Below are 22,446 nucleotides of genomic sequence, written 5' to 3' on the forward strand. Positions count from 1 at the left end.
TTTGGGATTACATTGCATCTCATTAGGGGACTGCAATGGAATTCTCCTTTGCGATTGGAGGATCTGGCCCACGTGATCCCAGGGATGCTTCCGAACTGCCCGCATCCCTGGGATCCGTGGGCCTTTACGCAGACGTATGCCTGGAGGCCTGAGCCCTGAACTCTCTGCAGCCTGGGAGCCTGGAGGTAGGTTCGGAAATGTTTCGTGGGTCGGAGGCCTAGTCCGGAGGTGTACTCCGGAGGTACACCTCCAACCATTGTTTTTTGTAGCTTTTCCTTTGTCAGAACCCTATTTTCTTTTCTGTTGTTCTTCACAGGAATTTGCCCTGAAAGCAATTTGTATTTGCAGTTTTGCTATTGAAGCAGACATTTCTACAAAGTGGTAAATTTCTCTACTAATCATCCATTTGCTTTTAGGAGCAGCATTTTGTAGAGCTCAATATAGTACCATAAACATTCTCTCAAATAGCTGATAATAACAGTCATACCGCATGTGAAGAAATGGTGAAATATATGACCTTAGATCATTTAGATTGTAAGGCGACTGAAGGGTAAAACTTGCTTAAAAGAGGAACAATTAATTTTCACCAGTCATCTAGTTTCTTAGAAATGCACAAGTAAAACTCTGCATACAGGAAGCTGGTTCTTAAATACAAATTCCTTCTCTTAGGCTTGCTTTTCAAAGTAAACTTCAGGATCAGTTCTTAATATGGCCTTTTCTAACAAATATTCAATTTAAAATATTTAGTCCAATATGTAATTAACAGTATTTTTTAAAACTTGCCTACCCAGTACCTTAGCATGTTCAAGGGTGGGTACAGAAATATAACGGCCTGGATTTTGCGGTAGGAATAACGGTGAGGTTATCAGTGCTCACCGTTATTAAACAGTAAATAGGACAGCAACTTTTGGCATCCACACGTGTACAGTTAAACGTGGAAATCCAGAAGTTGCTGTCCAATTTGCCCTGCTCCTCCACAAGCTTCGCTACACCGGTACCTTGCCAAGATATTTGGCATTCAAACATATGAAGGGCATGAAGTTGCAGTACTTACCCACTAAACACGCCAGAAAAAGTTAGGACTTGTCCATTCAAGTGTAAGTGAACTTTTTTATGGCGTGGTAAGTCTTAGGGGGGAGTTTTTCGGGGGGTCAGCGGGAACCCGCTGCCACGTGACTTTCCCAGATGTTGGGTCTGTCAGGGCTGAACAGACCCGACACGCAGCAGCAGGGGAGGCAATTCAGGTCATTATGACCTTGTTAACAGCCCATTAAAAAGTATTTTGAGCTCACCATACCATCTTACGAGGTAGCCCACGGGGTCCACGCTGCTTGGGGATCACATCAGGTAAGCAGGTCGGGAGTTGTATGAGCATGGGATCATCTCATTACTTGACAGCTGCAAGTGTGCTATAAATACACCCATCTCACAGCTGTTCACTTTCCAAGCTCAGAAGCTGTTGCTTACTGCATTTGGAAGACAGATTGAGCTTTATGCAGGCTGCAAGTGTTTGGAACAAACTCTGTATCCAGTGTCACCTCATTGGAACAACCTCTCTCGCCATTGACAGATCATTTCTGTCATCTCAAGTTCACCTGCCAACTATTACATCAGCATTGGTGCCCTTGAAACTATCTCACCTTGTCCTCTGAATCCCACCACAATCAGCCCCAACACCAGCAGCATCAGGCACACCAACAGCAACAACACCAACCTTCTCTGTAATCAACTGATGCTGCACAGGACACAGGGCATCAGCACTAGACCACTTTGCTGCCAGGGACGCCAGGGATGGCCTCACCATAACCAGATTTACTTCACTTGACGCTGTACACCCTGGCTACCACATAATACGCCAGGTTGGCACCACCCCACACCAACACCATAAAGCATCCCTACAATGCCCAAGCCATTCCTTTCACACTCATCACCATTGTGGGGGGTACCGTTATGTCTCACCATTCACTGCAACTCACTAAGCCACTTCCAAAGATGCACACAAATCTGTCCAAGAATGCAAAGCGTTGAAAATAAAGGTTTCAATGTTTGACACCACATTAACAGAAACTTTACATGAACATTGGCTAAAACACCCAAGTATCTACCCTTGTGTGTTGTTAGTTGGTATAATTGGACTAGGATGAGGATGAGTGTGAGGGGTGGCTAGTGAGATGGGGAAGTGATAATGTAGATAGAGAGGGATGGGTGGAGGTGCAAGTTAAGTTGGTGTAAGGATGTGCAGAGTAGGGTAGGGAAGGCAGTGTGTTGGGATGTGCTGAGAGGCACAGCAGGATGAGGCTGAGTGTGGCTTTGCAGTAACGTTTCGTGATCTACTGATATCATTGAAAGGTTTGCGCCACTGCAGCCTGGTCCTCTTGACCACATCACTGATTGTGTCCTCCTGTGAAATGTGCAACCACGCTGCGTTGGTCTCCTGGGGAGGTCTCTTCCACCCATTGGAAGGGAAGAGAACCTCCCTGCGTGCTGTGACTCCCTCTATAAGCATATGGAGGGAGTCATGGGAGAGCCTGGGTGCAGCCCTGCACCTCTGTGCAGTGCTTGTCAGTGTTTCCAGCACCTCAATGCTGTAGAACTCTGACAGTACAACTGTCAAAATCAATTTGCGCATGGTGTCATGACGTCATCAGACCCGCTTCCTTCAATTGGCCGGGAAACGCGCTGGACAGGTTTAACAAACCCAATCAATGTAAGATCATTCTACAGAGCGGGCTGGAGCCAGCAGCGGGGTTGGGATCCACCAACGACGTTGCCTGCACCGGACCCGCCAAGGTAGGGGAAATCGTGGCCTTAATTACTGCCAATCAACCTCTCTGGCACTGAAAATTTACTTTTACAAGTATGGAGTTTCATTCCTTCAGATTTTAATTATTCTTAGAGATTTTTAAAAAATTAAAAATTAAAAGAATTTTTAAAAACTTTTTCTTTCTGCCTCTTAATTCCATTTTTGTTTCCCTTTATTTTGCTTTCTGTACATGATTTTACATCGGAATATATATTCTAACTTACTCTTCCTGGTTTAGACTCTGTGCTGCTCATTAATGTTTCTTCAATCTGATTGGTTGAAGAGACACAGTTCCTGCCCTGTTCACACAGGTCTCAAATCCCCTGTCGAGGTTACTGCGCTGTATCAGACTCCCACTGACCTCAAGTTGCCGTGCAAAAGCCCACGAACATCTATGGGCAGCTGTAAGCGTAATGAACGGTGAGCGCTGTTCTTTCGCCGCTGACCGCAAAATCCGGACCAATGCATTATTATTGAGCCTTTGACTGTCAGCTGCTTCCCGCTCTTGTTCCTTGCTCAATAAACAGTGGGGCTGGGGCTGATGCTGAGATCTGAGGCTACGTGATAAAACGTTATATGCCGGTGCTCAGACTTGGAACTGGCAAGGAGATAATGAATCCAGTTTGGAAGCTGGTGACCCCATGTGTGCTTAAAAAATGTTTTGTTTTGATTATTTGTAATAATCTTTTAAAAGTGAATCACCTACAGGACTGCGTTTTTAAGGCAAATACAGAGAAATAAAACCATTTTAGCACTCTATCGTGAGGTACTCTTTAAAGGAAGCAACTGATACTTTGGCTGTTTTATTTATAAATGCATTTAATCTGTGTATAACCTTAACAAATATTTGATAAATACTATTAATACTGATTAACCTACAGTTATAATCAGTTATAATCCAGGTCATTGCTGGAATTTTGCTAAGTATTCCAAATAAATTACACCCTTAACATTGCAGGTAATTTAATGCTTACTGAGGGAATAGCTTTTTTCCAATGCTTTATTTTACTTTCCATCTTCAGCCACTCCAAAACTGGACCCAATATCAAAGTTCACAGAACCACAGAGAAAGAACTAATGTTAAATTGTAGAATCCACTCTTTTTTCCCCAAAAATGTTTAGGTTGCTTGGTGCAAGGATGGTGAGGAAATGACTGGGAAAGCAGAAATTAGCAATCCTACTTGTGGAAACAATGGTCTGGATTACAAAACCAGTACAGTACTCTAAAGTTGACACCTACTGAAGAGAATATTGTTAAGAAGTTCATGTGCTGTGTTTACCACAACAGCCTAGTTGAGCCTGCAGAAGTGGACTGAATGCTGGATCAACTGGGTATGTGGAATGTTTGCAATTATTAACACTTTTTCTGATCACTGTGCTATTAATGTGCTACTGAACTGGAAGTGCTATTATTGTTGTTCCTCCAGAACTTAATAATGACCTGCAGTGATGGTAAAACCAATATAGTGCAACCTACCCTAGAACTAATTTGAAGAGTTATTTAATTGGCACATTGCAATACATCATTTGTGGCAATGCAAATAAGTTGTTACTTTGAATTAATTGAAGCCATGCAGTATAATTTGGATGTGAAATTGCCCAAAATCAATTTAGGGAGGTGGACAAGAGTACCTCCAAGAGGTAGTGTTGCATCACACTGACTTCATACTGGCTGCTACATTACTACATTGGACTACATGGCAACTTTCTAAACTTCATTCTTCATCATTTTAATATTAGTACAAAGGTGACTGTCCCATTCTTAATATTAAACTTTAACTGGTATTCACATGATGGTGAGTAGCATTCCACACATATAGAAACATAGCAGGAGTAGGCCATTCAGCCCCTTGAACCTGTCCTGCCATTTAATGAGATCATGGCTGATCATCCAAATTCAGTATCCTGTCCCTGCTTTCTCCCCATATCCCTTGATCCCTTTAGCCTTACAAAATATATCTAACTCCTTCTTGAATATATTTAATGAATTGGCCTCAACAGTCTTCTGTGGTAGAGAATTCCACAGGTTCACCACTCTCTGGGTGAAGAAATTCCTCCTCATCTCAGTCCTAAATGGCTTACCCCTTATCCTTAGACTGTGATCCCTGGTGCTGGACTCCCCCGCCATCGGGAACGTCCTTCCTGCATCTAGTCTTTCTAGTCCTGTTAGAATTTTATAAGTTTCAATGAGATCCCCTCTCATTCTTCTAAACTCTAGTGAATATAAGCCTAATCGACCCAATGTCACCTCATACGTCATTCCTGCCATCCCAGGTATCAGTCTGGTGAATCTTCGCTGCACTCTCTCCATGGCAAGAACATCCTTCCTCAGATGCATAGAACGCATGCTTTCCAAGACCAGAGTGATGTGAAACTTGCAGTATAACTCTGGTCTGCCAGTCTCACAGCAGTATCTGTGGTGTCAAGGGCAATTAGGGATGGGCAATAAATGCTGGCCTTGCCAGCGATGCCCACATCCCACAAACGAATTTTAAAAAACGACACCCTTAGACATGCAGATTTTGCTTTTAAAACTGATGCTCGAAACTGTGAAATATTGGTCCAACTTTGGAAATATGGAAAAGGAAACAAACAAAATATGTTAAAGAAATATTGAGCTTGTTACTAACTTTATCTCATGACCCACTTTCACTTGTGACTTATTTCCCTTTTGTACATGGCGCGACAGTGGGTTTAACTCAAATTGTATAGGTGATGAGGACTGAGTGGGTTAAGCAATGCCCTTTCATCTTTGGCTGCTGTGTACAAACTCAACCCAAACTGTGTCAGAAAGAGTTAATCTGCTCGAAAGCTTGGCGATAGCATTTATAAGTAAGTAACTAACTAACATAGTTAGCAGTTATTGTGTAGAGAACAGTAGAGTCAGCAAACTGTATCCTGTTATTGAAGGTGGAACAAACTTCAGTTAAAATGCTTGGAAGACAGGACATGATCAGGAATTTGGATAAATAGATCTTCTCTTCTTCGGCAGTCCCTCGGAACCGAGGATGATTTGCTTCCACACCACAAATGAGTTCTCAGGTGACTGATGAGCCCAATGCGGGACCTACAGTCTCTGTCACAGGTGGGGCAGATGGTGGTTGAAGGGGTGGGTGGTTGGGGTGCTTGGGTTGATGTGCGCTCCTTCAGTTGTTTGCGCTTGGCTTCCGCTTGCTCCTGGCGAAGAGACTCGAGGTGTTCGGCGCCATCCCGGATGCTTCTCCTCCACTTTGTATGGTCTTGGGCCAGGGATTCCCAGGTGCCGATGGGGATGTTGCACTTTTCCATGGAGGCTTTGAGGGTATCCTTGAAGCGTTTCCTCTGCCCACCTGGGGCTCTCTTGTCGTGTCAGAGCTCCGAGTAGAGTGTTTGATTTGGGAGTCTCGTATAGGGCATGCGGACGATGTGGCCCATCCATCGGAGCTGATCGAGCGTGATCAAAGCTTCGATGTTGGGGATGTTGGCCTGAGCGAGAACACTGATGTTGGTGCACCTATCCTGCCAATGGATTTGCGGAGGCAGCATTGGTGGTACCTCTCCAGTGCTTTGAGGTGCCTGCTGTACATGGTCCATGTCTCTGAAGCATACAGGAGGGCAGGTATCACTACTGCTCTGTAGACCATGAGCTTGGTGCTGGGTTTGAGGTCCTGGTCTTCAAACACTCTCTTCCTTAGGTGACCATCAAATTACAGTATGCAGATGACGCTTGCTTCTGCGCACACTCTGAGGTCGAACTCCAAACCATCGTCAACACCTTCACCGAAGCGTACGAGAGCATGGGCCTTACACTAAACATCTGTAAGACAAAGGTCCTCTACCAACCTGCCCCCGCCACACAGTACTGCTCCCCGATTATCAAATTCCATGACGAGGCCTTGGACAACGAGGACCACTTTCCATACCTCGGGAGCCTACTGTCAACAAGGGCAGATGTCGATGACGAAGTCCAACACCGCCTTCAGTGTGCCAGTGCAGCTTTCGGTCGCCTGAGGAAGAGAGTGGATAAATGGATAATGACAACAACAGTGACTCAGAGAGCCCTATGATAACAATTATAATGGACAATGTACCTTTGAAGGCAACTCTACCCTGAATATGATAACATTTTGAATGCAATATCATTAGAGTCAATGTAAAGACAATAGCTTAATCTAATCAGGAAATCTGTGTTTTGAACAAGGTGTCATCAGAATGTATCAATGTCTCAAAGCACAGATACATTCTTACTGTGAACACCACATGATACCAGCCTCAGACTTTAATATTTATAGATTATGGAAGCGTGGGTATTGTGTAGCATGGACAGTCTCACAAACTGACTTTCAATGCCAGGGCTGCTGTTTAAAGGGTTTTCTGAGTGTAAAAAGTCAACACATTTCCCATGCTTGGTAATATGCCTTTTGTCTTGCTGCGAAGTACAATGCTACATAATTCCTGTAGACTACATTCTGTGTTTGCTGAGATCAAAACTAATTATTTTCTGAAAAAGGACTTTTAAAGTTTGGCAGAAATATTCAAAGGAACTCAGCAGACTGGTTTGTCCGTTTATCTCTTTGGGAACTGAGTCCAGACTATTGTATTGTGAATTGATGCTGTAAATAAATTTATCCATAAATAAACCAGTTTTGTTATGAAAAATAGAATGGGAGATAATTGTAAGAAGTGACGTGATATGTAGTGGAATTCCTACATACTTTGGGAAAATAAAAGAATTAATCATTCACCAGGTCTTGTTACTTTCTAGATCCTTTTCATATTACGCCAAGTTTCTGATCATAGGGAGCTCAGGCTCACCTATGGAAGATGACTTTTATGTAGAGCATGAGTAGAAAATATTAGGAAATTCCAAATAGTAACAACAACATTTGAACAGAAAACAATCCGTTCTGAAAATGTGTCATGAAACAATTTTGTTTCAATACTTCAGACACGATGTGATGCACGAACATGTACGGATTTTATAGTCTTTTTAAAGCTGCTTCCATGAAGGAACAGACCTTTACTTCTCAGGTTTGTCTCACAAACTGGTTACAAAGCTATGACCAATATCTAGCGCACAGGCAGTGAGGAGGAGAAACATGGGCTATGTTTACTGAGAGTTTAAAAAAAAAATAAAGAACAGAAACACAGTTAGTAGTTAGCATTACTGGGATGTTATCCAGCCATAACGAGGATTTCAGGACTTTAAGTCCTGCAGCAGCACCTAATTTCCCATCCTGCAAAGGGTGAGCTCCCAAACACAGGTGTTTGCGGGCCTCCATTATTTCATGTTAATGAAGCTGACCCCCTAATAACAAGTGGGGTCAGTGTACTAAAGATCAGGCTCTTCCCACAACATCTGACTTCTGGTCTAGCTTATGTCTGAGTGGAACAACTGGGCTATACTGTCCATGTGCACAGTTCCATGAAGTATGTTACATTTTTTGTTGCAGCATTATCCCATTTCATGGGAATCTTTTTAGTAAACTGTATCTATAGTAACAGGCCTCCAGGATAAATACTCAGAGTGTATAACACACATAGGCCAATTTTATAAGTTCATGTTGCCAGTGGAGAGCCTCACACTGGGGCTCCAATGTGTGTACGGACAACTTCAGCCATGTGTTCTTTTCTAACTCCTTGCAGATCTTGGCTAAGATATGGGAATAGCACTCTCTCACTGGAAAGAAGGGAAAATCATCAGTGATGTTACCAGTTAAACAATCACGTTTCAGTTTAACTCATAGGTAAGCAATTATAAATCTCAGGGCTCTTTGCTTTACATCACAGGAGTGATGAGGTCAAAGATATGGTATGTATATATGAAAAGCAACTTGAGTTTGACAAACACTCATTGTTAGCAAACCTCAGATCCTCTGGGAAAGCATTATGAATCTTTCAAGCACATGGCTCTCTGACCTTAACTGTTCTCCAGCACTTAGTCTCTGCTGTGCTCTTTAGGTCCTAACTGTAACATTAAGGTGGAAGAGAGCAGTACAATACAAAATGGCCACATAAAATGGTGACAAGGCCTTGGACAATGTGGACCACTTTCCATACCTCGGGAGCCTACTGTCAACAAGGGCAGACGTCGATGACGAAGTCCAACCCCGCCTTCAGTGTGCCAGTGCAGCCTTCGATTGCCTGAGGAAGAGAATGTTTGAAGATCAGGACCTCAAACCCGGCACTAAGCTCATGGTCTACAGAGCAGCAGTGATACCCACCCTGTTGTATGCCTCAGAGACATGGACCATGTACAGCAGGCACCTCAAAGCACTGGAGAGGTACCACCAACGCTGCCTCTGCAAGATCCTGCAAATCCATTGGCAGGATAGGCGCACCAACGTCAGTGTTCTTGCTCAGGCCAACATCCCCAGCATCGAAGCTTTGACCACGCTTGATCAGCTCCAATGGACAGATCACATTGTCTGCATGCCCGATACAAGACTCCCAAAACAAGTGCTCTACTCGGAGCTCCGGCACAGCAAGAGAGCCCCAGGTGGGCAAAGGAAACGCTTCAAGGACACCCTCAAAGCCTCCTTGAAAAAGTGTAACATCCCCACCAACACCTGGGAATCCCTGGCCCAAGACCGCACAAAGTGGAGGAGAAGCATCCGGGAAGGCGCCGAACGCCTCAAGTCTCTTTGCCGGGAGCAAGCGGAAGCCAAGCGCAGGCAGCGCAAGGAGCGCACGTCAACCCAAGCACCCCACCCACCCACCCCTTCAACCACCTTCTGCCCCACATGTGACAGAGACTGTAGGTCCCGCATTGGACTCATCAGTCACCTGCGAACTCATTTTTAATGTGGAAGCAAGTCATCCTCGGTTCCGAGACTGCCTAAGAAGAAGAAGAATGTGGAGTATAAACAGAAAATGCTGGAACACTCAGCAGGGTAAAGAGTATCTGTGGAGAGAGAAATAATTTTAACGTTTCAGGTTGATGACCTTCCATCAGAACTGGAACCCACCCTGGAGATGTGCTGCTGACTCCAGGAATATTTCTGGCCCCAGGGTCATTTACACAGGCTCCCCGGTCACCGCCAGGGAGTTGCGTCCCTGTGGCAGGCCTGGAGGGGAAGAGGAAGTGAGATAAAAAGATCGACAGCAAACTGCCTGGTTTTAAAATACTTTTTAAAGATTGAAAATGTTGGTTTAAACTAACAGTGTCTGTGCACGGCTACGCTCTGAGAGTGTTTGCATAGAGCTGTCATCTTTCTGACCTGAAGCCAGTTCTGCTGGTATCTGAATGCTGGAGCCTAACAGGTGGCCCTAGAGTCCAGTATTTGAAGAGTGCAAATGACGAGAAACATGGTGGGCAGGAATAATGCACCCCAATGGGAGCAGGTGCTGGGAAATAGTGGGGAGGAGAAGATGCAGCAAGGTTCATCCACAAGTTGCTTTCTGTCTCCGCCTGCCCCTGATCCCCCAGAAAAATTATTGGGAAGGGGCGGGAGTGGAAAGCCCATCAAGGAAACGAGGCACCCATGTTTCCATGTGGACTGAAACAACTGATTGGCTCCTTTAAATGCCCAGAGCTGGATTAAAGTTTCTTGTGGCTTTGGGCACCAAGAACATTTGGGGCCCCTCCGTGACTCCCACACAACCCGTTCCAATCCATTAAATCATAAGCATGCAGTAAAATGCTTGAAGAATAGATCGGCATTAATAATAAAGTAAATCATAATCACAATATACTACGCTTAAATGAAACGGATCCAACGGTTGTGTGCAGTTTTTCTGTGTTATGGTTTTACTGGGGGCTCCATATTTGGCGGTATTCATGCGCCCGTGCCTGCTGTCAACTCATTTTGCTGCCTTATTGCCACCTTAATAACAATAATTACTGTAATAAAATTTGGGTTGACATCAACTGGAGACCTTCAATCTGTGTTTAGAAAGCTAAAGAAAGCGCTGGAGCTGTTGAGAGCCATTAAACCAAAGTACTCCCAGTGAGCAAAATGGGTAAGCAGTTTGTTACGGCTGAAAGCAACACTTGGCAGTTTCAGTCCCAGATTTTTACGGGAAGGGGTAGTGACACATCCAATGAGCTCATTGAAAGGAAGAAAGCCGAGCTTTTTATTTAAGGCGGCCGAGCGTCCGGTGGAAGCGGGCACCTTTACTCCCGGGGGAGAGTGGAAGAGAACTGGTCACCAGAGATAGATGTGATCGGGAGAAGCCCCGGAGCTGCGCTCAGTGACATTTTGACAGCCTGGTTCAAGGAATCAGAGCGAAAGGGGTCGATCTGTCTGAAAATCTTCGGTGTAACTCGGCAGAAATGACGCCCGTTGCTGGATTTTACGCCGCAAAGGCGCTCCTAACGTTGAGCGCGGTCACCCTCTTATTTTCACCCTCAGGTAACATATTGTGGGAAGGATTGACTTCAGTTGTTTAATTCCAACATGGAGGCGGCAGGACGGGAAATTAATGTTCTGCCTCCCACAGCCGGTCGCTGCCGCCTGCCCCGAGTTATTAGAGGTTTCAGGGTGGGTGCTTTTGTTGCAGGATCATGGCGTGTTATTCCTCTGGTTTGTGACCGAGCACACTTTTCCCCAACCCAGCCCCTCGGAAAACCCTGAACTTAAAGCCGCTCATTGCTTCACTTTTATCTAAGTTATTTTTATCCCAGGACCAGAACTGTTACATGGAACTACTAACGGGTTAGTTACTGGGTAGAATAAGGCCCAACAATGATTCATCAGCGATGTTTATTTTTTGTTGGTGGACTTTAGCCGGCCTTGGGATAGGAGTGCATGAGGAGATAAACCTTTACCTGTTCATGGAAGGAGGGGATTGGAGACTTGACGTTTCAATAGAACGTTCGCCCGTCTTCACAAAATGCAGTCAGCAACAGAATTGGTCCTTTAGTGCCAGAAGTAGTGCAAAACAAATCCTGAAAATTGATTTTTTTTTAAAAATGACCAAATGGAAGAAAGCAATAGGTACTTGTTAGGGTGTGGTGTTCGGGGGGGGGGGGGCGGTGCGACTGTTTCCAACTTGTGTCAGCAACATGAATTCAGAAACACAAACGTAATGTAAATATTTGCAGATAACCAACTTCGGAGAGAGGGCAGTTGGGTCTGATGGGGTCAAGGATACTACTAAAATTAACTAGATAAAATGCGTAATTTAAAGGAACAGCAGCACAGTATTGCCAACCCCACCAATTCAAAAATCAGGAGACAAACTCTTAAAAATCGTGGGGGAGAAATTTGGTAGCTTAGTGCCTCCAGTTAGTGGAATGGGGTGTTGAGGCAATAGCGCTGCGGCGATGTGAATTCAGCGTCGCAGGCCAAATTCGCCCCCCCCCCCCCCGTAGCGCTGCTGCTATGAGTTAGCGCCGGGGACTTCCACGCCAGGCAGATCGTGACACGTGCAATGCTCACTGTGCCTCCGATCTGCCAAATTGAGTAACACCCTCGTCTTAGCGTCTCGCCCTGCCCTGACAGCGACAGGGAGAGGAGGCGTGAAGCAGTCGGTAGCCGGCTCCAGGGGCGCTACTTAAAGGGATCATGAGTAATGAGTCGCAACTCTTAGGTTAGTGCTGTTACACTGCTTCCTTGTCAGTTTGACATTGATTTAAACTGTTGCACAGTCATTTAAAGGTTGTTTAGTCTTTGGAGTGTTGTGGCAACTAAAAATTAGCTACATTTATTCTCACAACGTAGCAAAGTGCTGTACTTGATTACATTAATGGGGGCTGTACTGGCAGGCGACCTCGCCCTCCAGGATCTATGGTGGAGGGAGCACAGTCAGCAAGAAAGATTGGAACATCTGGCCAGAGGGAGGAGAAGGGCCATGAGGCCTCTCAACAGGAGGCCTTACCCTCCGAGGGTCTTCCAACAGCAATTCTCCTACCTCCAATTAAGCCAGGAGAAGTTCATTAGAAGGCTCTGCTTCAACAAGGAGGTGGTCACAGAACTCTGCCACCTCCTGCAACCAGACCTCAGGCCTCCGGTCAGGATGAGGGCGGCTCTCTCAGTGGCAGTCAAGGTCACCGTCGCCCTCAGTTTCTTCGCCAGTGGATCTTTCCAGTCTGCAACAGGAGATATAGGTAATATTTTGCAGTTTGCCATCCATTGCTGCATCCGGGAGGTCACAGAGGCTCGCTTCTGTAGGAGAAGGGACTACATTTCCTTTCCCATCACCAGAGAGAAGCAGGACGAGTGTGCATGTGGCTTTGCCCATGGTGCAGGGCGCCATTGACTGCACCCACATGGCTTTGCAGGCACTAAATAACAATCCTGAGATCTTCCGTAACCACAAAGGCTACCACTCACTTAATGTGCAGTTGTTGTGCGACCACAGACTGTTAATCCTCAATGTGAATGCCCGCTATCCTGGCAGCAGCCACACTGCCTTCATCCTGCGCCAGACCGGTGTTCCAGCACTCTTCCAGCCACCACATCAAGCTCATGGCTGGCTGATCGGAGACAAGGGGTATCCGCTCTCTACCTGGCTCATGACTCCCCTCCGCTACCCCAACACTCCTGCCCAGCACTCATATAATGAGAGTCATGCAGCCCCAGGAATATCATTGAGCAGACCATCGGGGTGCTCAATCAACAGTTCCGCTGCCTTGACCGCTCAGGAGGAGCCCTCCAGTACTCGGCGAAGTGGGTGTCCCATTTTGTCGTGGTCTGCTGCATGCTCCACAATCTGGGCATCATGAGGGCCCAGCCCTTGCCACCAGGGATTGCGGGACCACCTCAGGAGGAGGGAGAGGAGGAGGATGACGAGGAAGATGAAGAGATAGAGGAGGAGGAACAGGAGCGAGGGACGAGGCAGCCATTCAATTGGCCTTACGGAAGGGCGGTCCGTGACCGCCTCATCAGACTGTGGTTCCAGTAAATTCAACCCCAGATCCCCGTTGCTCACCATATCCCCATCATTCCATCCCTGTCGCAGGCCATATCACAGTGCACAGCTGAAATGAGAGACAGTACAAAATTATCCGAGGTGAATTAAAAAATGTATCAATAATCAGTGAACACATCTTTACAACAACAATATTAGCTATTCACCCCTGTGCAATCCATTAGTGCCTCTCGTGAAAGGCTGCTGAGTGTCTATGCGGGAGACTACAGATGGCCTTGCAGGACACCCTCCACCAGCTCTGGGCCTGGAAGGCCCGGCTGTAGACTGCACCACCTCAGCATGGGCAGCAGCAGTCTGGGCTGGCTGGATGACAGGCAGTGACAAGGACAATGGTGGAGTGACAGCGGTGGGAGCAGGAATACTGTCATCGTGAGAGAGTACAGCAGGTTGCTGCTCCACTGACCCACTGCCACTCCCCCGATGCAGCACCTCAGCATCCCTAGCAATCTGTTGGAGCACAGATTGTTGGCCTACTGCAATACTGTGAAAGCCCCGGTCGACGGTGGTAGACCCAGCCACAATGTCAGCAGTCAGAGCTTGCGTGGCATCAAGCGGAGACTGCATGAGAGCAGTCTGAGATTGAATGGCACCAACCATAGACTGCATTACAGCACTAAGACAATGCGTCACTTCTGCCTGTGCCGCAATGGATGCTGCCAGATCACCCATCACACGCGGCATTAGGTCTGGGTCACCGCGGTCGCTCTGGGAGTCTATCATCCTTTCTGGAAATGATGGGCTCCATGGTGTGCGCACAGCTTTGTGCAATGTTGGAGGCGTACTCCTCCATGCTCCTTACCATTGTCGACAGGCTCTCGAGCACACTTGCCATTGCACCTATGATAGCCGTGTGCATGCCCATCACCCTTCTACTAAAGGCCTCCCCATTAAGGCCCTCATTTGAGTCCTGTGCAGCAGAACTCGCGCGCAAACTCGTCCTCCGGGGAGCTGGCCCCCGAGCTACCCTTTCCCCCTGGCCTTGCTGCAGCCCGCTTGTTCCCAGTGTATCACCCTGTGGAGATCACACTACTATACCAGCCTCTAAAGAACACGTAGTGCCAGTATCTGAGCTGGTGTCTGCGGGTGAGACATGCAGTGGCGCGGTGTGTTCATCCTCCTCCTCTTCTCCCGCATCGCTCTCTACAGTGCCCTCAGGGACAGGCTGCTCAGGTGCTTGCTCATTAACTGAAAGCATAAAGGCAGAAGAGATGGGTGTGGTAAACCACTGTTATTGTTATTCACTGTTGTTGTTGCACACTGTTGTACCTATGCATGCCTCAACATGTCTCGGCTGGCTCCACCCACAGGCCCAGGTATAAAGGTGATTGACCTGCAGCCCCCTGCCTTCTTGGAACCCAGTCAACCACGAGAGGCATGCTCTGTTCTTTGCTAATAAAAGCCTTTAGCTACTCTCCTAACTCTCCGTCTTTTATGAGTAATTGATAGCGCATCAATTTTATTAGCAAAAACAAAATGTCGACAAACGCTGAACAGCAGGCTGCTGCACCAAACGCTGAGCAGCAGGAGCTGCTGCGAGCCCTCAGACCAACATGCCTGGACCTAGACCCCCAAGAAGCGGGTTCGGCTACCAAATTCGCGCATTGGCTGCGTTGCTTCGAGGCCTACCTGCAAGCTTCAACTGTGACCCTGGACGAAAACAAGTTGGAAATCCTGGCCTCAAAGGTGAGCCACCAAGTTTATACAATAATCCAGGATGCGACGACCTACGCGGCGGCTATCGATCTGCTAAAAGGGCAATACGCACGCCCGGTAAATACGGTCTATGCCAGGCATCTCTTAAGATCCCGCAGACAGCAGCCCGGGGAATCGGTGGAGGCCTTCCTACGGGCACTACGGATACTCGGCCGAGACTGCGATTGCAAAGAAGTATCAGCCGCAGCACACACGGAGGGACTGATCCGAGATGCTTTCGTTGCGGGTCTAAGGTCCGACTACTCCCGGCAGAGACTGTTGGAAAAGGGAGAAATGGACCTGAGAAAGGCAGTGTCCCTCACGCTCTCGCTCGACGCGGCCCACAGGAATATGGACGCCTTCTCCCCTAACCGCTCCGCAACGTGGACGCCACAACCTTGGGTCATGGGACCGCCACCTTCAACTGCTGCTGCGATGTTCAAGGCACAGAAATGTTATTTTTGTGGCCAGGCAAAACACCCCAGAGCACGTTGCCCGGCGAGAAACGCTACCTGCTCCGGCTGCGGGAAGAAAGGACACTATGTCAGCGCCTGCAAAGGTAAAACCGCTAACGCCAGCAGCGCCGCGTGCGAACCGTGGGGGCAGCCATCTTGTCCGCCATCTTGGGCTCCCCCAGCCGCGTGGGGATCAGGACCATGGGCGCCGCCATTTTGTCCGCCATCTCGGACGTCTCCAACTTCAACCACGGGGGACCCAGACTCAACCACCGCCTCATCTGACGACCACATCGACTCGCTCGACCATACGCTGGCCTCCGTGACGCTGGACCAATCTCTCCCTCATCAACTGTCCAGGTCCATGATGGACATTATGGTAAACGGCCGCGCCACTACCTGCCTTTTTGACAGCGGGAGCACGGAAAGCTTTATCCACCCCGACACGGTGCGCAGTTACTCTCTCCCGGTCCTGCCGACGCGACATCGGATCTCTTTGGCTTCCAAAGCCCAGTCAGCGGACGTCGGTGGCTACTGTGTAGTGACCCTTTCAGTAAGGGGCACAGAATACAAAAATTTTAAACTCCTGGTCCTGCCCCATCTTTGCGCTGCCGTTCTACTGGGGTTGGATTTTCAGTGCCACCTTAAGAGTGTCACATTAGCGTACGACGGACCCCTCCCCCCACTCACAGTCTGCAGCCAGCAGCTTTTAAATCGCCCGCCGCGCACCATTTGCAGCCTCTCCACCCTTAAAGTCCCCCCCCCTCCTTGTTCGCCAACCTCACCCGCGACTGTAAGCCCATCGCTACCAAAAGCAGGCGTTACAGTGCCGGGGATAGGAGCTTCATTAAATCCGAGGTAGCAAGACTCCTGAAGGAAGGGATTATTGAAAGTAGCACCAGCCCATGGCGAGCACAAGTGGTGGTAGTGAAGACTGGCGAAAAACAGCGCCTAGTTATTGACTACAGCCAGACGATCAATCGCTACACCCAGCTAGATGCATACCCACTCCCCCGCATATCTGACATGGTCAATCAGATAGCACAATACCGGGTGTTCTCGACGATTGATCTGAAGTTGGCATACCACCAGCTCCCCATCAGGGCTGAGGACCGCCAGTACACAACTTTTGAAGCTGACGGTCGTCTCTACCACTTCCTCAGAGTTCCCTTCGGCGTCACCAACGGGGTTTCAGTCTTCCAACGGGAGATGGACCAGATGGTTGACCAGAACGCGCTCCAGGCCACTTTCCCCTATCTAGACAACGTCACCATCTGCGGCCGCGACCAGCAGGACCATGATGTTAATCGAGAGAAATTCCTCCGTACGGCCCAGCGGCTGAACCTAACATACAACAAGGACAAATGTATGTTTCGTACCAAGCGCCTTGCCATTCTTGGCTGCGTAGTGGAGAACGGAGTCATCGGCCCCGACCCCGACAGGATGCGCCCCCTTATGGAGCTCCCCCTCCCCCACTGCCAAAAAGCACTGAAGAGATGCCTAGGGTTTTTCTCGTACTATGCTCAGTGGGTGCCCAACTATGCGGACAAAGCCAGACCCCTCATCAAGTCCACCTCCTTCCCCCTGACAGCAGAGGCCTGTGCAGCCTTCACTCTCATAAAAGGAGATATTGCGAAGGCCACAATGCACGCAGTGGATGAGTCCATCCCTTTCCAAGTGGAGAGCGACGCATCCGACTTTGCCCTAGCTGCAACCCTTAACCAGGCGGGGAGACCCGTGGCCTTTTTCTCAAGGACCCTCCAGGCCCCCGAGATTCGACACTCCTCTGTCGAAAAGGAGGCCCAGGCCATTGTGGAAGCTGTGCGACATTGGAGGCATTACCTGGCCGGAAAACGATTTACCCTGCTCACTGACCAGCGTTCAGTAGCTTTTATGTTTAATAATAAGCAGAGGGGCAAAATCAAGAACGACAAGATCTTGAGGTGGAGAATCGAACTCTCCACCTACAATTACGATATCTTGTACCGGCCCGGGAAACTCAATGAGCCCCCAGATGCCCTATCACGTGGTACATGCGCCAACGCGCAGGTCGATAGACTGAAGACCCTCCACAATGACCTCTGCCACCCGGGGGTCACCAGGTTTGTTCACTTCATCAAATCCCGTAACCTGCCCTACTCCATCGAGGAGGTCAGGACCATGACCAGGAACTGCCAAATCTGTGCCGAGTGCAAACCGCATTTTTATAGGCCAGACAGAGCAAGCCTGATCAAAGCCACGCGCCCCTTTGAACGGCTGAGCGTCGATTTTAAAGGGCCCCTCCCCTCCTCCGACCGCAATGTGTACTTCCTCAACATAATTGATGAGTACTCCCGTTTCCCGTTTGCCATCCCTTGCTCAGACATGACCAGTACCACGGTCATTAAATGTCTGAATGACCTCTTTGCCTTGTTCGGTTTCCCTAGCTATATTCATAGCGACAGGGTCTCATCCTTTATGAGCAACGAACTCCGGCAGTACCTGCTCTCGAGAGGTATCGCTACAAGCAGGACCACCAGCTACAACCCCCGGGGGAATGGCCAGGTGGAAAGGGAGAATGCGACGGTCTGGAAGGCAGTCCTTTTAAACTTGAAATCTAAGGGCCTTCCGACCTCTCGCTGGCAGGAAGTCCTCCCTGCGGCGCTCTATTCCATTCGGTCACTGCTCTGTACAGCCACCAATGCTACCCCTCACGAGAGAATGTTCTCCTTCCCCAGGAAGTCCACATCGGGGATCTCGTTACCGACATGGCTGACTTCTCCAGGACCCGTCCTACTGCGGAAGCACGTGAGGTCCCATAAGACGGACCCCCTGGTCGAGAGGGTGAGCCTCCTCCATGCCAACCCTCAGTATGCTTACGTGGTGTACCCGGACGGGCGGGAGGACACAGTCTCCATACGAGACCTCGCACCTTCGGGTGCTCCCGAAACAGCTTCCTCGCCACCCACCACTACCCACGCCTACCCCCAGTACGCTTACGTAGCGTACCCGGACGGGCGGGAGGACACAGCCCCCACACGAGATCTCGCACCTTTGGGTGCCCCTGAAACACTACCATTGCCATCCACCACTACCCACAACCCAACCCCGCTAGACGGTATGCCGCAGCCCCAGGACCCGTCATTGACCACCCAACCACTCAATGAGACGCCAGATTCAACGTTGGATGCTGCACCATCACCGCCGCCACCACGACGATCAGGACGGCATACAAGGCCACCTGATAGACTTACTTACACGAACCTTTAGTACACTTCACCCCGCCGGACTCAATTTTAAACAAGGGGTGAATGTGGTAAACCACTGTTATTGTTATTCACTTGTTGTTGTTGCACACTGTTGTACCTATGCATGCCTCAACATGTCTCGGCTGGCTCCACCCACAGGCCCAGGTATAAAGGTGATTGACCTGCAGCCCCCTGCCTTCTTGGAACCCAGTCAACCACGAGAGGCATGCTCTGTTCTTTGCTAATAAAAGCCTTTAGTTACTCTCCTAACTCTCCGTCTTTTATGAGTAATTGATAGCGCATCAATGGGTTAAGGTGAGGGGAGGGCGGCAGGAAGGGAGAAATGCATGCATTCAGCATGATTAGCTGGAAAGTGCAAAAGGCTTGTGAGGTGAGGTGGAAGTGGGATTTGAGAAGAAGGAGTAGGGATGAACATACCGTTGTCCTCAAGGGGGGTCAACGTCGCTGGTGGACACTTGGCACCCAATAATCTCCAGCGTAGACAGTGGTTGAGAGTTGGCTTGTCCCCCGCCTGTGCACTCCTGCTCCCTCCTGTTTGAACCACCTTGGCCTGCAAAAGAAAGGTTAGTGTGTGAGTGAGCGTGGAGCAATGTGTTTGGGTGATGTGTCTGCCATAGTTGAATAGCTGTCATTGTGTGCAAGGTGTGAGATGTGGGTGTGAGTGTTGGTAGGTAGAGATGTTGGTGGGTGAGTGCTGGGGGTGTGGTGCTTTGGCCAGTGTGTGCAGACTGTAGCATTTGTTGAGGCATTGACTCACCCTGACCACCCGAGTGAGGTCGTTAAATTTCTCCCTCCACATGGCACAGCGAGATTCATTAGCGCCTGGCACTGAATCTCAAACTTTTCCAAAGTTAGTGCCCATTCCTGGGCGATAATGAACTTCTCCCCCATGAGATTTGGTATAGAAATCGTGAGTTGCTTTTTCTTTCCCATCTCCACCCCTCGCTGACATTTGCTCCCGGACAGGAAGCGCATTTGGCCGTCACTAACTGATTACTGATTTCCACAAATAATCCCTGATGTCTGTCCTGAATTAATCCATTTTACTAACAAATGTTAAAATGTTTGCTCTACACCACAGGATTTCTTCTGTTTAAAGCCACAGCAGAAAAGTCTTTGTCTAATGGCTTGTAATGTGCTGTTACTCACAGAAAAAGCTGCATGGTTCATACCAGTTGGACAGATCTCTAGCTGGCCTTCAAAAGCTGGTCTTCGAGTCTCCTGGAGTTTGAGGGAAATCAGATTTAAAAATGAAACAGAGTTTCAGACAATGAGGGACATCTGGGTTCAGCCCTGCCCACTCGGGGTCGCAAGTCCTTCCCTTCACAGACCCCGATTGGTTGGAGGACCAACCGCCCACTTGGTCCGCCAGTCCCTCGCCACTCTTCCTGTCGGTCCGGAGCTCACGTCAATCATCCGGGCTGGGTTATTGGTGAGACTGACGGTCCTGAGCTGCTCTTGTCTTGTCTTGTCTTGGTTGAGTCGGCATATGCAGCCGAGCTGTACTCCGCCAACTTTGACCAGGACACGGGGGACAACTCCACTGCTCTTCTTCGAAATAGTGTCATGGGAGTTGGAAAATACATATCCCTCTAGCCCGTCCATTACAATATTGAACTAAACTAAATTAATAAGTTTCAGAAAAAAATGTTTAAAAGTTTACGAAAGGCACGCGCCTGCGATGTGAGCATTCCTGATGATTTAAAGGCAGTCTTCATTACCCAGCCTGCCCCGTGCTCTCAGGTTTAGGTTTATTTTAGTAATTTCCACCCTCCGCTGCTCCAGAAGTGCTTATCCCCACCCCCATTCTCAATCCAATCAGTGAAACTGACTTTCTGACTGGAGCACGGAGAGGGCTGGAGGAGCAGACGGGGAGTCGCGAACAATCGGGTGCCGGAGTGGCTGATCGGAGGAGTGGTGGGGGTGGGGGCGGGCCAGGTGAGCATCGGAGGAGCGGTGAGGGCTGGGAGCAGCATGGGGTGGGGAGAGGCTTCGTGCTGGGAATCGGAGGCCTGGGGTGGGGAATGGGGATCGGAGGCCTGGGGTGGGGAATGGGGATCGGAGGCCTGGGGTGGGGAATGGGGATCGGAGGCCTGGGGTGGGGAATGGGGATCGGAGGCCTGGGGTGGGAAATGGGGATCGGAGGCCTGGGGTGGGAAATGGGGATCGGAGGCATGGGGTGGGGAATGGGGATCGGAGGCCTGGGGTGGGGAATGGGGATCGGAGGCCTGGGGTGGGGAATGGGGATCAGAGGCCTGGGGTGGGGAATGGGGATCGGAGGCCTGGGGTGGGGAATGGGGATCGGAGGCCTGGGGTGGGGAATGGGGATCGGAGGCCTGGGGTGGGGAATGAGGATCGGAGGCCTGGGGTGGGGAATGGGGATCGGAGGTCTGGGGTGGGGAATGGGGATCGGAGGCCTGGGGTGGGGAATGGGGATCGGAGGTCTGGGGTGGGGAATGAGGATCGGAGGCCTGGGGTGGGGAATGGGGATCGGAGGCCTGGGGTAAGGAATGGGGATCGGAGGCCTGGGGTGGGGAATGGGGATTGGAGGTCTGGGGTGGGGAATGGGGATCGGATGCCTGGCGGGGGGGATTGGAGGCCTCATAGGGGGCAGTCTCCAATTGCGGGGGTTGGGTTAAGTGGGATGCTGGATCCAGGAGGTAAGTGTAAAGGCACTTACCTCCTGGATCCAGCAGTCTTTGCCTTATATTAGCTGGCAGGTTTCACGAGGCCTGCAAAATCCGACCAGCCAGACTTAAATTTAAAATGGAGGTTAAATCTGAGGCATGCCAGCCTCATTAATATATTTAAATAGAAGACCCGGCTCCTGGGAGTGGGTTGGCAGCCTGCCCCCTGTCCCACCTCCATTAAAACCAGAAGTGGGTGGGATGGAAGTGGATTCTGGTCAGGATTCAGACTTTTAACTTCCCACCCGACTCAAACCTACCTGATTTTGTGGGTTAAATATGTCCAGCCACCATGGAGAACAAGCAACAGAATAAATAATTCCTAAATCAGTAGAGTACGTCAGGAGATGCACTCTTGCTATACTATGACCAGATTTAGCCACCTAGAAACATGGAGATGTTCAAGTCTTGGAGGTGATGCAGAAAAGAGCCACAACGCGCCAGATGACTAAGATAAGGAAAGACTGTAAACACTTTGGTGCTTCAGCCTTGAAAGGAGAAAATTAAAGGGGATACCTCATTAGGGTGATACAAAAGTGTAAAAGATATAGAAATTACAAATCTGGAACAATACTTTGTAAAACTATAGTAGTAAGATGAGTGGATAGAGGTTCAAATTGGTGATCGGACCGATGCCTGAAAGTTATTTGTGCAGAGACTGATCATGTGATACAGTTGTGAAAGCAAAACTAATTATTTGAGAGACA

General features: G+C 48.9%; 1 protein-coding gene and 1 pseudogene across 1 annotated transcript in view; one reads left to right on the forward strand and one right to left on the reverse strand.

The window, feature by feature from the left end:
* Window positions 1–22,446, reverse strand: part of LOC147106753 (natural cytotoxicity triggering receptor 3 ligand 1-like) — a 744,151-nt pseudogene that overhangs the window by 282,394 nt on the left and 439,311 nt on the right.
* The window catches only part of LOC147106757 (uncharacterized), a 72,509-nt gene continuing 60,825 nt past the window's right edge, over window positions 10,763–22,446 (forward strand). The window contains exon 1 of the mRNA XM_086007848.1: window positions 10,763–11,136. Coding sequence (XP_085863974.1) covers window positions 11,058–11,136 — 79 coding nt within the window. The 5' untranslated portion in view covers window positions 10,763–11,057. The remainder of the gene's footprint in view (window positions 11,137–22,446) is intronic.

This window comes from Somniosus microcephalus, chromosome 15, assembly GCF_052327205.1.
Source record: "Somniosus microcephalus isolate GS21.2 chromosome 15, FLI_Smic_1.0, whole genome shotgun sequence".
Taxonomy (NCBI): Eukaryota; Metazoa; Chordata; class Chondrichthyes; order Squaliformes; family Somniosidae; genus Somniosus; species Somniosus microcephalus.